Here is a 16861-nt window from a genome sequence, read left to right as displayed (position 1 = left end):
AATGGGGTTAAGTGACTTGCCCAAGGTCCCACAACTAGATAAGTATTAAGTGACCAAGGCTGGATTTGAACTCAGGTCCTCCTGACTCCAGGGCTGGTGCTCTATCCACTGCGCCACCTAGCTGCCCCAGCACAGTACTTTGAATAGAGGAGGCACAATGCTAAATTGAATCTTAACACTTATAAATTGTTCTGCCTTAGAGAACTGACAGTTTAATGCTGAAATATAAGCAAGAAAATGTCCATAGACACTGTTGACATCATGGATCACTTTCCTCAACTGTAAAGTAATGGTGGGCCATTAGATTCAATGATTCTTCCAGTTTAACAAATTTAAAAAATAAGTATTGGAGTATGCAGAAAAATGTTTTACTCTAGGAAATCCTTTTTACTCATATTTCTGAAACTGGTATTTGTAACCCCCAATTTGATATTTAATCTGACATTCACAAAATTTAGCCTATGACTTCCTCTTGGTACTTAGGAATTAAGGATTTGGGGGAAATTTTGGTTTTGGAAGAACATTAACAATCTGGGGCACACACTGAAAGAGGCAAGCAGGGACGTGAAATGATTCAAATGTTTATTACACAACAATCAGCTGAGAGAACTAGTGGTAGTTTGTCCAGAGAGAAGATTTCAGACATGATAGCTGTCATGTGAAAGAAAGGATAGATTTATTTTGTTTGGACCCTATAGGACAGAACTTGAAACAGCAGACAGAAGTTGGAGAGGTAAACTGAGACTGGTTATATAAAGAAACTTCCTGATAGTGGTGGGCAACAAATGAAAAATTCTATTTAGGAGATGATGAGTTAGAAATCTCATAGAGAGGGTTTATGCACCAGGAACAGAGCTGGGCTATTTGGGAGTCCCTTCCAGCTCTGAGATTGTACTGTATCCTTATCAAGTGCCCCATCACATTCCCTATTTTCAGTACCCACTTCAAAAGGTTGACATAAGGCTCAAATCAGATAATACATAGTAAAGGACATTGCACAACATAACACCCTATATAAATGTCCATTATTATATCATTACAGTGACAATTTCAAAGCTCACCCCACTCCCACTCCCTTTTCTAAGATTCTCAAATGCAATCCAAATCCCCACCCTTTTTATCAGATGACATCTGTATCTACTTCAGAAGACTGAGACTTTTAGAAAAGGACTTCCCTCCTGCTTTTAGATCCTGCATTAGGAGTTATCCTCTTTACCTCCTAAATTTCAGTTTTTTCCCCCTCTCTCCACTCTTTCTTCCACCTTCCACCCTACTACAATTTCCTAACCTTGCCTGAGTGATTGCCACTTTGCTGCTCTTTGAGTAAAAAGGTCAATGACAATGAACAAGATAAACTGCTAAATTTCTTTTAAAATTTCCCTATTATTTGAGGTCAGGCATTCTTGTCTCACTACCCATTCTCCTCAATCTTTTATAATACAAAGTTTACCCAGGAAAAGTAGGTTCTACTGACATCCTTTTAATGATCTTTTTCTCAATTCTTCCCTTCTTGGAATTCTCTGCATCATTTTTGACACTGCTGTTTTTTCTTTCAATTACTGGAATTCTGAGACATTAGACATACCTTAATCTCTGTCCACTTCTGATAATTTTCAGTATTCTTTCGCTGCTCCTTATGTGGTGGATATTACCCCACAAGGTTCTGTGTCATGGACTGATTCTTGCTCTATTCTCTCTCCTTTGGCAAACTCATTTGAGTTTACCTCTATATAGATGACTCTTGAAATCTTTATCACCAACTCTTGCTTTTCTTATGAACTCCAGGCTCAAATCTACTTGGATATTCCAGTTCTTTTGGTGATGAGATTTATTTCCCCCCTCCCCTAAACTTCCTTTTATGTTCTATCCATGCCATCATTATTTACTCTCTATTTTCAGTCTATTTTCAAAACCCTGATATTATCTCTGCTGCTTCTTTTCCTCTACCTTTCAAACATCCAGTTAACAATTTTACTCCTACATTTTTTCCCCTTTATTTCCAATGCTACCACCTTAGTCTAGATCTTTACTGACACTGTTCTGAAAGACTGGAATAGATTTCTTGCAGGTCTTCCCAGATCATTCTCTCAAATATGATATATTCTTATTATTGCCATAATAATCTTTTTGATGCAAGTCACTCCTTTGTTCTGAGTAATAATGCTTAACTTTGCTGAATGTCATTCAAAGCCTTTATATTTGTTTCTACTCTATTCTTTCCAGCTATTAACTAAAATTCTTTCTCTCCAAATCTTCTTTACTTAAGAGCTGGATTATTCTCTAGCTCCAAATATGCCTTGCAATCATCTGCACTCACTCTATTCTCCATGTCTGGAATTCTATCCTTTTACAATATGCACCTTTTTTCCCCTCCCTCTCCTTCTGAATTCCCATTTCTCATTTAGCAAACAATTCAAATGCCAAATCCTATGAGAAGTCTTTCCATTTTTCTCATTTTCTCTCTTTAGATGAAAATCCTCACCCTTAAACCTAATGCAACAGCATCTGGTTGTCATGTCTCTTCGTGCATTATTATTTATGTGACTTAACTCCTAAAGTGAATGTAAACTACAATTTTATCTCCTTCAGTACCTTTAAGTTCTGTTCACAACAGATGTTTAATAAATATTTGTTAAATTTAACTAAACACCAAGATAGGCAATAAATTACCTCTTTGGGTTTTTACCAACTCTAAATTTTAAGATATAACTAAAATTTTCATCTTATTTCAAACCAAAAATTAATTTATCTTTATTTGTCAAAATTCCATCAGGAATTTTACAATTATTAAAAGCTCAAGAAATAATGAGTTAATCGAAATACATGTGTATCTAAACAGAACTTACTGGGTTGGTGTCAATGGGCTCTCAGTTTCTTCATCACTTCTATAAGTCTGTATTTTACCATAGTAAAGTGGATTACCAAGTGACTGAAAAATGGTTAACTTTGTTTTCTGAAACTGACTACCAACTTCACATTCAAACACATAATCTTCTTTTATTTCCTTAAAAAAAAAAAAAGGACAAAATATCATATATAATGCTCTTCCAAAGTAAGGTAGCAATCCAAATTAGTAGCAAAACAAGGAAAAGGTGAGTGGGGGCAGAGCTGCTGTAACAAATTCTGACTGTCAATAGATGCCTAAAATGGTTTCCTAATCTTATTCTACTGCATGCCCACCTGTTCCCAACTACTACCCCTTGTCTAGTAGGTAAATGGGAAAATGCTCCTGTGACACCTGACTTTTAAGTCTTTGTCTAACAATAAAAATAACCTTAAAGTATTTTTTGTATTATTTATCACTTGGAAAATATAATGAAATTTTTAATTCCATGTATTCAACTTGATAGAAATATTATAGAAGCACATAGTGGACATATAAAATGCAAACACTAAATAATATTAAAAGGATATATCCTTTTAAGTCAACTCTAATTTTTATTAATTGTAAATGTTTTCTCTACTACACAGAAAATGATTCTTTTTCTTGGGATGACCTAATTAAACTGAAAACTTTCCCCTAACAAAAGATCTAGAAGATCTTAGTCTCAAGGAATGATCAATAATAGTGAATTTTTTGTTACAAGGTTCAGTTCTAGAAAAAATGTGCATCACAATTTTAGAATAAACTGAATAGCAGCAATTAATTAGCATTTAAGGGGGCAGCCAGGTGGCGTGGTGGTTACAGCATGGCCCTGGAGTCAAGAGGACCTGAGTTCAAATCTTGTCTCAGACACCTAATAATTACCTAGCTGTGTGACATTGGGCAAGTCACTTTAACCCCACACTTTTGCAAAAAATAAATAAATAACATTTAACATCTGGTTTTTAATAAAGTTATTTATAAGCTAAGAAGAATGTAATTTTTCTTTCTTTAAATTCATGACACCTTATAAAGTCAGATGTTTTCTATTATTTTTAAAAAGTTAACTTTTAATATTTTATTAATTCTATTCCAGAACATCTTCACTAAACTGAAACAGAGATTGGCAAAGGTTTCAATTACTCACATGTGCTGGCCAGACAGTTGGCTGTGAGTCATCAGATTTGATAGACTTTTCCACTTTAGCATACTTTTCCACCTAAAAAGTCAAACCAACAAACACTGGATTGTAGAGCAATGAATAAAAAAGTCTGAAAGAAGGAAAAGAGCTTAAGAAGTTCAGTAATCCTTTTGATTGCAATTCTAAGAACTTTATAAAATAAGCACATCAATTCAAGAAGCTATTAAGATGAATGAAATAACATTCAACTATACAAATATAGTTTAACAGAGTTTAGAACTTCTATATATTCTGGAAAAGTGACTTACTTTTAAAATAATCCCTACAGTTTTTGTGTTATCTTTCTCTCTCTGCCAGCGCATTCCATTAGATGAAGACTTACAATTTGCATAATATTAAACTCAAACTCCATATGTATATAATTTTTGTTTGAGAACTAAGTAACTTTCAAGTGTAATTCTGTCCCCAGTATTTATACTAAAAATAAATTTTTTTGTTCAGAATTAGGTCCTAGAGAAACACATTAAACAACTGAAAGATAACATTCAGTCTTATTACTATCTCCAAGCTATTTCTTAGAAGTTTTATAAATGAACATATTAAGAAAAGAGAACAGATAGTATAATAGAAAAAACACTGAATATGGAGTCTTGGTTTGCTCCTTACTATAAGTGTGATCTTATGGAATTCATAAAGCCCTAAGTTTCAGGTTCATCTGTAAAATGAGCAGGTTAGCTCCTTCTAACTCTTAAATACTATTATTTTAGAAAAAGAGAAAGACATGAATAGTGGTATGAAGGTTTGATAGTGTTACTTTATTAAGGAATTATTTCTTTCACTTGTAGTTCATAGGTAACAAAGTTCTTATTTCTTTCACTTGTAGTTCATAGGTAACAAAGTTCTTAACCTTGATCACCCCAAAACTGTCAATCAACTTGAGAGAAAAAGGACATTTACAAGTTATGATTGTGAAAAACTAAACCACTTAAAGAATGGAAGTTCCATTTGTAGTTCAAACTACTTTGGGAATTATTTGCTTAATCTTACATTACAAAAAGTTTTATAGTTTTTTCATATCTTGAGTTATTTCATTCACAACCACACAATACAGAGTACATAAAGAATAGCATTTTAAATAAGCCCATATTTTTAAAAACTGTTATTGTATAAACTTCTTTCAAAATTTCCCACTCCAAAATTCAAATCAGTGTCAGTTAAATTTATGTAAATTTTATAAAAGTAAGTCAATTAACTTACATCCACTTCTGAAGGTATAGTCAAATAACAGGGATTCTGTTTCCACATATCCACACACTAAAAATTAAATAACAGTGTAAGTATCCCAGAAACTATAGCAAAACAAGGTTTTTATTTTATCAATATTAATTTTTAAAAGAAAATGTGCTTACATTTCCTGCTTTAGAAATTTTGAGGTCATACTGCTGGGCTGTTTTTCTCTCTTTTCTTTTCTGCAAGTAATCAAGCAGTCTTAGCTGTGGAGGAGCTGTGGAGTGGGACACATCTTGCTGCCGATTCAGGGAAGATCTAGAATACCTCTTGAAACATCTAAAATGAAAAATGATATTGAAAGAAATCTTTAATGAATTTATGCTGCATGTAGGAGGCACTAAAATTTTGACTGAATAAAAAAAGCATCTGTGAATATTTCCAGGAAAGCAGCTCTATATACTGCCTATTAAAAATAAAAGCACTAAATGGTAGGTTTTCATGGTGCAAAAAAGCAGAAAAAAGTATTATTTTGAAGAAGTTTCTCATTCTTTTCTACAGCATTAGCATATATTTTGTGCTTTAAAATGTGTTCAAAAAGAACAATTAACATTTATGCTAAGCAAATTAATGTCAGCACCAAGGAGTTCTGGTCTAAAATCTGACAATTTAAGTTATTACTTGTAGAGATTTAAGGTTTTCCAAAGTACTTTCTATTTATTCTCACAACTCTGGTTGTAGTACAAGTACAATTATTCTCAACTTACTGATAAGACTAAGTGATTATCCTAAAGCACAAGATTAGTATATGTCAGTGCTAGGATTCAAACTCCTGACTCAACTCCACCACTAGATAGATGTTAATCTTTTTAGTCACAATGGAGGTCATCCTTAGATGTGGAGCTGTTGAAAGAGTCTGCTTCTATTTGGGACATCAACACAAAAAAGCCAGTCAAAGCATTTGTCCTTCTGTTTTTAAGACTCATAGTTTCTTTGAAGTTTTCCAGGTTCATTACTATAATATCATTGGAGATTTATTTATTTACTAAGGCAGCATATACATAAACTAAATCATTCTTTAAGGACTTGCTGTGGACAGAAAACTGGTACATTCCATGCATAGTTTAAACAGGATGTTTTTAAATACCAGTTTATAAAATTGAATGTAACATCTTTATTAAATACTAGTTTATAAAATTGAATGTAACATCTTTATTAAATACCAGTTTATAAAATTGGATATAACATCTTTATGGCAATGATCTTAAGAGTGAAAGACAATATGCTAAACAAGCAAATATTGTAAAGGTTGATTTAAATTAAGGAAACAAAAGAAAAAAACAACTCATGAGTTCCAACAGATCGTTTCTTACCTTTATTTACTGGTTATTTGTAAAGGTAACATTTGTAATAATTATCTTCATAAATAATTACACCATTTCCCCTGAACTTGCATAGTTCAGTATTGTAAATTATAAAGTAAAACTTTAGATAACAAATCTATTAAAAGAAAATTACTGTTCTCAAAGACACCTTTAAGCTGTATTCTGGTCTTGCATCAAGTTTTATTTTATTTTTTAAAATTTGGGGGGGTTTAAAAGACAATGGGGTTAAATGTCTTCCCCAAGGTCACATAGAGCTAGATAATTATTAAGTGTCTGACACCGAATTTGAACTCAGGTCTTCCTAACTACAGGGCTGGTGTTCTATCCACTATACCGCCCAGCTGGTCCCTTGCATCAGATTTTTAAAGACCACCTGACCTGATCAGTGTTAAAGAGGTCAACATGAGAAAAAGAATTAAGCATGATAATACTATACTAGTAATACTAGTCTTATGGCATATGCAGATGACTGAAACATTAATCGATACACATTTCCTAAAGGAAATCTGAGTTTATCAAAAATAATTTTTAAAGCAGTAGCCACTTTAAAGATTTAATTGAATACTAGTTTATAAAATAAGTAAAAAAACTAGCATTTTTGTTCCTATGTAGACTCTTATTCATTTTATCTTTCAGTTTTTCCTCTGATGGGCTTCCAAACTTCTGAAATTCTGGAAAGTTGTTCTAAGAGATCTCAGAGAAATTTTTAGGAATGCAAAGAGGTCCATACCAAAGCACATGAGCCCCTTAGGACACCTGGGGGAAAATATTATCCATATAGCAAGAGGCTATGGCAAAAGCTAGGACTCCTACTCTTGGCAGAATCTCCTTAAACTGACATATAATCCTATTACAAAGATTATTACCGTTTCATTGGTCGGGTATTCATCTTTTGTCTATTATACAACAATCTGTTTGCGGTACAGGTCACAGCTATAGAAGGATCAAGACACAATGGTTCTGCTGTGGCTAAGATAAGCTGGCTCTCAAGGAGAAGTTTGTCTTCCTGAGACATAGAAATCCACAGTTAGCACATTTAAAACATTTCAAAATTTTAAAATTATAAATATAGACTTTAAAGACTTTTAAACACTTCTTGATCTTCAAACATGTGAGTGAAATGAATTTAATTTTAGAATTTCAGCATAAGATTTTAAGGATTTGACAACAAACACTTCTACTGCTAAGTATAGTAATTTGTACATTCTTAAAAAGTCATATGCTTGTCCAAAATGAACAATGATGATAACTCACTGTTTTCTTTACAGTTAAGAGACAGGCTCAGTTAAAAAAAAATTGCTTTAGTATATAATTTAGAGGGGCAACTGGGTGGATAGAGCATCAACCCTGGAGGACCTGAGCTCAAATTTGGCCTTAGAAACTTAAAGCTTACTTAACTTTGTGGCCTTGGGCAAATCACTTAACCCCACCCCCCCAGCCTTGCAAAAACAAACAAAAAAACAAAACAAAAAAAAGTGCACTATAATTTAGAGGGGAGATGGATAGAGCCCTATAGCCAGGAGGATATGAATTCAAATTCTGCCTCAGACATTAGATACCCACTAAGCTGTTATAACCTTTGACAAGTCACTTAACCTCAGTGTCTTGCCCCATCTCCAAAATATATAATATATATACATACACACACACACACACACACACACACACACACACACACATGTATATATGTGTATATATATATATATATATATATATATATATATATATATATATATATAACAAATACACATATATAATTTTGGCAGTTTGGCCAGTGCCAAAATATTGTATCTGAACAAAGCTAGACTTGTCTTGCATAGACAAACTCAGCTGTATCTAAAAAAACAAATGAACACACACACACACACAAATATATATTTATATGTATACATATTTATATACTTTTACTAAGCATTAAGTATTTTACTGAATCTTCTATTAGAACTTAATCCTACATTTTTTTTAGGTTTTTTCTGGTAAGGCAATGGGGTTAAGTGACTTGCCCAAGGCCATACAACCAGGTAATTATTAAGTTTCTTCCAGATTTGAACTCAGGTCCTCCTGACTCCAGGGCCAGTGTTCTATTCACTGTGCCACCTAACTGCCCCTTAATCCTGCATTTTTAAAAATGCCATGATTCAAAAATTTTAAAATGAAGATGACATTTATAAAAACTAATAAATAATATAGCAATACAAGTACTTTTGCAAAGAAATAAGCATAGTTTATTTTTTGCAGTTATCATTTTATAATACATTGTGAAACGAACAGGAAAGTTACTGTCTATCAATGTAATGGCTACTGATTATCTATCAATGTAATGGCTATTGGTTCTTTTATAATCACATGTCACAGAAACAATCATTTAAATTACTAGATTAGGTCATTTATTTTCTTTAGAGGAGGCTGAATTACTGAGGTATTTCCCCCAAAGGGAAGAAGGCTGGGGTGACAGAAGAAAATGAATTAAAAGCTCTAAGGTTTGAGAAATGTGACTATTTTAATAACTTGAATTCTACTCAAAATATTATTAGACTAATATTATCATTAACTGATAATCAGAGAATTTTAGATTCCATAGTTAAGTATCTAATTTATAAATTATTTAAGAAGGAGTAAATCCAATGTGTCCAGAATAATCAAACTCAAAAGAGAATTTTGGACTGTTTAGGGGACATGAAATGTAGGGAGGAATTTTGTTTCATGACCTTCAAATATGAATATATATATATACATATATATATATCAATACTTTTGAGGATATTTTTACTTTATTAAGAAAAAATTTGCTGAACTTACTTGTGTCCATTTATGGTTATCACTTGTTATAGAATGAACATCACAGATTAAAGTCTGGAAAAGAATAAAGAGCACATCAATATAAAAACTCAAGAGCACAGGAATAAATCATGCAATTAAAACACTAACCTGCAATTAAAACAATAATCTACAATTTAAGAATTTAACTAAAAAATGCTCACCTGCATTGTTGGACGTAAGAGAATATGTCTACTTTGGTAACCTGGAGATTTCATATTCCCAGATTGCCTGTAGTCACGTATTTCTGCTATGACACACCCACAATGAAAAATATTAACCTGTTTAAGAAGACAAAAAACAAGGCTGTGGTGAAATGCTTAATATTAATAGCACAAAATGTTTAAACTAGACCATTATTTCCCCCCTCATTTCTGGAAAAAAGAAAAGGAAAAAACTTGACCTAAGTTTAGCTAAATGAAGATTCAGAGCTTAATAAAAGCAGAAAACATTATCATAAGAGTTACATAGAGATCATAGGTAAAATATAAAATTTTGCCTGAAGCAAGCACATTTAAGCTTATGCAAATGCAAATCACCAAACATTAAGTCATGATCATTCTAGGAACATCAGTAATTTGTTTTTTACAACAGGTGACTGATAATTGCTGAGGTAAATGAGTAATGATTTTAGTAAGAAGCACACGATTCTGCCTATCTATGTTAGATCCAGCAAATAATAACCCACTTCAAAAACACTCAACTTATTTCAGATCCTACAACAAATCAACTTTCCATTGCTAAGGTTTGGTGACTCCACTTTCTAAAGGCAGTTAATTGGGGAGAATTATATGTATTCTCCCATCAAAGGAAATATACAACTAATAAAAAGACATTATAAAGATGAAATATTTTTCACCTGAGATTTTTCCAGGAGATCAACCAAAATAGGTGGTAATTCTTCAGCATCCAAGTATTCAAGTAGTTCTCCTTCTTCATAAGGCAAGCGAATGGTTTCAGAATCTGAATTTAAAATGAGAAAGTAAAGCTTGTGTATAAAGTAAAGAAGTACATTTTCATAATTTAAATGCTCCTTCTCCAAAAGGAATATAATAGACATACAAAAGATCAATGAACATTAGCTATTCTCTCCTTGTCACTTAAGTTATGTTAATAATTTAGAACATTACCAAAAAGCTCCACTCTGTCACCAATGCTAGGTTAAGGAGGCTAGTATGCTTAGATTATATGTGTTCTCTGGTCTCTCAGAGCTTAAAGTATAATAAGAGAATAAAATACAAATAAATAAGGATGAAATGCATTGTATTACACATTAGTGTAATGTCCTGGGAGGTCAAACCATTGTCAATGACTGAACATGACACAGGAGAGAAAGTGGCATTTGGGTTAAGCTTACAAGATGGGAGGAAATTCAAAAGAACAAGAGAAAAGCCTACCAAGGATACATAAATCCATGTAAGGAAAATCATGCAAACAAAAGTTCAAATGCTGTTGTGCATTTTTTTGGGCAGGGAGGGGAAGAATGGAAATGAGGAGATGGAATACTAGAAAAAACAGCATCATGATATTAGAAAAATCAGAAATAAGACACAAAGCTTAAAAAGCAGACTGGCAAAAGATTGTGGAGAGCCTTAAATGACTGGCAGAAGAATTTACTTTTAGCTGGCTATAAAAAAATTATTGAACATTTCCGAAGAGGAATGGCACAACCAGTAAGGAAAAAAAATGGTATAAAGGATAAATTAGAGGTGGGGGAGTGGAGGTAAAAACAGTTCTTTTATTAGGATGGTGGCAACAGGAATAAAGGTTGAGGGAGGAATGACAAACTACAAAGAAGCATGCACAGGGCAAGGAAAAAAGACAAGGACAAAATTTCTTAAGAATATCTAACCAACAAGGTATGAGGATTAATACTGTCATAAGCAATCCCAGTTCAAGAAAATTATTAATATAAAGCACAATATAAATTCTAGGCACCTGCCTTAATGGTCAAAAAAATATCAATAATCTCTGGATTTTCAGCTCTTTGAGAAAATGATCTATCTCTTACACAAGAGCACTTAACATTTACTGAATTACACACAAGAAAATGCCAAACGAAGGAGCTGATAGTTCCCCAAATTTCATCATAATCAAACTTGAATTATGTTGATGCTTTCATTATTTTATCTACAAAATGGTCTCTAATAATAGAATTTTCTTCATTACACAATTGTAAAAAGAATTTGAAACCAATATGAAATAAAAACTTTTGGGGCAGAATTTCTACATATATTTTAAAAATAATCTGAACTATAATATTCACCCCACTAAAATTTATTATGTAATTCATGACCTACATTAAAAAAATGTCTAGGGTGGCTAGGTGGTGCAGTGGATAGAGCACCAGTCCTGGAGTCAGGAGTCCCTGAGTTCAAATCCGGCCTCAAGACATACCTAGCTGTGTGGCCTTGGGCAAGCCACTTAACCCCATTTGCCTTGCCAAAAAAAAAACAACCCTAAAAAAAATGTCTAAATTAAAATACATTCCTTTACTAGTCTTAGAGATGTGGAATTGAACCTGGCCTTTCAAAAACTACTTCAATAGTGCATAAATTCTGATAGGTCACAATGAACAAGATGACTCCAGGTATGGATCTAGAGACAAATTTAGAAGTCAAATGATGCATGCATGTAGTATTTACCCGAACCATTCTTTCCCCTGAGCATCAGAGAATAGCCCTCATTTCCTGGGTATAGGTTGACTACCAGACAGGAGAGTGTTTCTTGCATAACAAGTTTCTCTAATAAGTTCACATTTCGTCTCAGCTTCTGCTTTAAAAGGAGACAGAATTCATAAAAATAATCATTAAACCTATTTAATTCATAAATCACTCTTTGGAAAAATGAATTCAAGATTACATACTGGAACATTAAAAAATTAAATAAATATAATTACTAAAGCAACTAACTTTATCTGGCACAGTAAAAGAAAAGATGTCGGGGACACTTTCCATGTCAATAAAACATGTTCTTCAAAGGTAACTGAGCAACTAAATCTGAATGATTTTCTTTTTTTATGGAAATCAGTACTACTATGAAAATATTTATTTTCTACTGAAATTCAGTATATGAAAAGTACCCTGGGGTTTTAGTTCAGTGTTATTTTGTTTATTTCCCAAAATGGCCAAAATATTACTAAAAATACTTCCTTTGAATTAATTAGTTAGAAGAAAACTAGTTCTGAAGATCTTCTATACGTCTTACATTATTTTCTTAAGTCTTCAGAGTCAATAAGAATCACATTTTTCTTCAACCCCTTTTAGAAAAAATGTTGGAGATATTTCAAATAGTCACAAGTATTTTATCTTAAGAGATAACTATATTCATGAGCAAAACCACCATAATTATTTGTTATTAGATTTCTACGCTTAGGAAAGACATTAATCTAGGTCAAAAACGTCTTTTAGGTGATCAGGAATGATACACAATAATCAACTATCAAATTTCTGTGAGACTTTTAGCTAAATACAATGGAAAATTGTAATTCTTGATACACTGCCACTCTTGAATAAAAAGCTTTCTTTAACATACTGAAAATTTAAAAAAAAACCAAGGATGACTTTTTTTTAAAAAGAAACAAATTGATGTTGGTTTTAACTAACTCAACATTTTAGCAGAACCTCTGGGAAATAAAACTACCCCATTATTAACTCCTTTGCATTGAATTAAAAACAAAAAGAAAGCTATTGCAATACAGAGAGAACTTTTAGTAGTCTAACATGGAATAGAGTTCAATAAATTCCTTCTTGATAAAGTAAGTTGATTACTATTGATTGTCTCTAGATATAGTTTTAGAAAAGCACAGGCCTAGGGAATCTGGCCCCAAACAAATTTAGCTACATAACCAACTAGTTATAGTAACTGTTTCTAGTGCCTATAATTTAATTTTTTTATACTAATAAAAGAAGTTTGTTAATCTTTCTGACCACGTGCAAACTTTTTAGATGACAATTACTAATTTACCTTTGGATTCAACTGATTTTCTAAAGACAGAGGGGATCACCTTAGCAGTCATCTATCTTCCAGTGAAAAAAGTTTAAGGAATTGGTTTCGTAACTTTATTTTACCTTGTTCCTTTGGTTTTAGTTTTTAATTTTCTCCTACATGCTTTCATATTCCTAGAAATACAACCTTCCTCATATTTTTTATTAGTTCTCAGTACTTAGAGACAGGATGATAAGATCTTTAAAAATCTATACACTAGGTTGATATTTACTTTGAAAATACTATTATATTCAGAGGAAAGAATACCTCCCCAGAAAGTTAAAAATGAAAAGGTTATTAACTTATATAATTTTGCTCCTCCCAATTAACTGTTTTCCTTGAATTTCAGTAAGTATATCAAATGAAGAAAAATTCTACTTACCTTTATCTCAGGCTCTTTCTCACATTCTTCTATATATAAGTCATATAACTTCTGAAATACAGATTTCCTTAAAAATGATTCCAAAAAAAATTAAATGTAATCATGACAATAATTATAAAACATTAAATGTTAAATAAACTATACTATAAAAAATTTTAAGTGTACACACCTTCCACTAGATAAATATTTCCGTTTGGGAGGTCTCTGACGGGCGCTTTCAATGACATACTGAAAAAAAAAAGACTATGAAAACACTGATTTCTTTTGTTTTATGAATGATACAAGATTATAAATGCATTTCAGTGACATCATAAAGGTATATGCAAATTTCTGAAATATGTTAAATTATGCCTTACAAAATACCCAATTATTTGGAATAGAGCAGTATTATCACTAACGCTATATATAAGATATTTATATAAGATGTAAATATAAATATAAAAATGTAAAAAAGACTCCATAACTTCTAGTTACTATCTACCTCATAGATGGGAAGTTGTCCAACCTTACCAAGTTTTATAAGAATATTTATAATTTATTTATTTAGAAATTAAGACATTTAATTGCTAACATTCTTCTTATTTCTATTATTTTCTCCTCATAATTATCTAATTCAACTAAACAAATCAGTGGGAGCCTACTACCATACAGATGATTAGAAAACCCAAATAAGAAAAAGACATGTACTGTGACTTTCATTAAACCTATCTTAATAAGCTTTCAATGCTTTTGTTTTAAACTTTCCTTCTATAATGGGTCTTTAATTGTATTATGTCTAGATTCTAACTATATACACTACATTCCCCCCCCAAAAATATGTCTTTTTCCAAAAAATATGACTCCAACATAGATCATACATAAACCTCTCAGTTATGGATAAGAAATGCATTCTTTGCCAAATAAGGGAGGGGAGAAATTATAAAAATTAAAAGAGATAGCACTGATTGTATGAAAAGCTTCTGTTCAAGCAAAGTTAATGACTTATTTTATCAAATTTCTTTGAAAAGGATTTGATATTCAAAATAAAAAAACAATTAGCAGACATCTTTCTAATGATATTAACTGATACACACCCACACCCAAAACTATTTCCCAATAGTTAAGTGGACAATGCATTTAAATGAATGGTTCTCCAAAGTTGGATTGCAAGCTTTTAACAAACATATGAAAGAGTACTCCAAAACACTAATAAAATACAAATCAAAATAAGATCTTAAGTATTACTCTGCAAACTGGCAAGGATGACAAAAGACAGGAGTAATGAATGTTGGAGGGTTGTGGAAAATGACATATAAAAGCATTAGTGATGAAGTAATCAGTAAAATCATTTTGGAAAGCAACTTAGAATTAGATAAGAGATACATTGTTAGACTTATACCTTAAAGAGATCATGGATAATTAGAAAGTCTCTTTAATTATTAAAAATTTTTATATCAGCACTTTTGGTGATATTAAAGATTTGGAACCAAAGTTGGAAAATGATAAACAAATTGTGGTATATGAGATTATATGTGATAAAGAGAGAGGCAGGGAAAGATCACCATAAATGAAAAGAGTAATCATTAAAAAAAAAATCAAAAGTGAGTATTGCAAACTTAAAAAACAAGAATGACTTGAAAGAAGAACTATGAGAAGACATCACTCACTCCATCTCTGGAGAGATGGGAAGTCCACAAGTGTTGAACATGGTACATATTTTCAGATTTGTTTTAATGCATTGTTCAGTTTTTTTTTGTTATATGGGATGGTTTTCTTGAGAAGGGGTAGAAAAGTAATTTTGGAGGATACTGTAGTGATACAAAAAAAATTATATCCATTAAAAACTTTTTTTAAAAAATGAAGGAAAATGAACCAATCAACATAATTCATCTGAAACAAAATTATTTAAATAACAAAATTTCAATAGTTATTTCTTACCTCTGCACGGTCCAAAGCTAATTCTAAAGCTTGTTGCTGTAAAATGATTTTTAAAAATTTTGCTTGTGAATATTATTTTAATAATAAACAATGTAATAAGCATTTGAGTGAAAACTGCTTAATCTAACATTCATCCTTTTTTTGATGATTCAATAATTTTATTAAATTCAATACCACCATTACCCATCTCAAATATCTGTTAGTTAAACAGAAAAGGCACAAAAATACATCAAATGGGAAAAAAAATCTATTCAATCTCACAAAATTTATCTTAAAATACGATTTAGTTATTCTAGGAATGAATAAAAACATTATAGTGAGTAGCAATAAGGTTAAAACAAACTACCCACAAAGTTACATAATTGCAAGTCACCATCATCAATACCTTAAGGCTGTTGTTCCAGTATCTGATTTGATGACCTAACTCCAATTTTTTTCTAAGGAGTTACCTTTCATTTGAATACAAGAAAGAAGAGGAAGACAAACATCTCTGTGTTTATAACTGGCATAAGAATCTCATAAATATTTTCCCTTTCCAGAACTGTAAAATAATCTTTAATTCATACAAAGAGAACATATATATTTAGGTCTGCAGACCTCATTCCCAGACACTAAAAGGTGCTAATTCAGCATAAAAATTTTTTATGAGCCAGATTATCTTCAGCTTTGCAGGTTAGTTAACACACCCTCTAAAATTAATATGGAGAAAAAAACAACTCTCTACTAACCCTCTCTCTCTATGACAAAATCAAATTCTTCCACTCTAGGGAAATCTCTGCAATGATTTTGAACCCCAGAGATATTCTATTTGTTTAAATTGTAATTTGGGCCATAACCAAAAGGTAACATTATCAAACAACTGTAATAAATCTTAAAATACTTTGAAAGCCAACATGACTTTGCAAGGTTTTTAGATTACAAAAAATGTTTTCAAAGAGATAAAACTCTTACTGAAACTCAGTAGTTTTATTAAGAATATCAAATAAGTGCTTATCTATGGAAAATCTAACATCACTTATTTCTAAGTTTCCCCAAAAATTGTTCAGTTATATCCAATTCTTCATGAACCTGTACTGTTCATGGGGTTTTCTTGTCCAAGATTAAATCTGCTATTTCCTTCTCTAGTAGATTAAGGCAAAGAG

General features: G+C 31.7%; 1 protein-coding gene across 19 annotated transcripts in view; it reads right to left on the bottom strand.

The window, feature by feature from the left end:
* Positions 1-16861, bottom strand: part of SUPT20H (SPT20 homolog, SAGA complex component) — a 52094-nt gene that overhangs the window by 31325 nt on the left and 3908 nt on the right. For 5 of the 19 annotated variants that reach the window (XR_012474457.1, XM_074217258.1, XM_074217260.1 and 2 more), the window contains exons 1-12: positions 15449-15699; positions 13972-14030; positions 13803-13869; positions 12079-12208; positions 10293-10396; positions 9598-9714; positions 9416-9469; positions 7483-7622; positions 5414-5570; positions 5262-5318; positions 4011-4082; positions 2847-3004 (exon numbers count right to left, since the gene is read on the bottom strand). Coding sequence is in view for 18 of the 19 variants with exons in the window: in XM_074217258.1 (XP_074073359.1) it covers positions 2847-3004; positions 4011-4082; positions 5262-5318; positions 5414-5570; positions 7483-7622; positions 9416-9469; positions 9598-9714; positions 10293-10396; positions 12079-12208; positions 13803-13869; positions 13972-14030; positions 15449-15496 (1163 nt within the window). In the remaining variant the exon portion in view is untranslated. The other 14 variants (XM_074217254.1, XM_074217252.1, XM_074217253.1 and 11 more) reach the window with 5 other exon arrangements.

This window comes from Macrotis lagotis, chromosome 1, assembly GCF_037893015.1.
Source record: "Macrotis lagotis isolate mMagLag1 chromosome 1, bilby.v1.9.chrom.fasta, whole genome shotgun sequence".
Lineage (NCBI taxonomy): Eukaryota > Metazoa > Chordata > Mammalia > Peramelemorphia > Peramelidae > Macrotis > Macrotis lagotis.
Note: the sequence above shows the minus strand (reverse complement) of the source record. Positions and strands in the feature narration are given on the sequence as shown.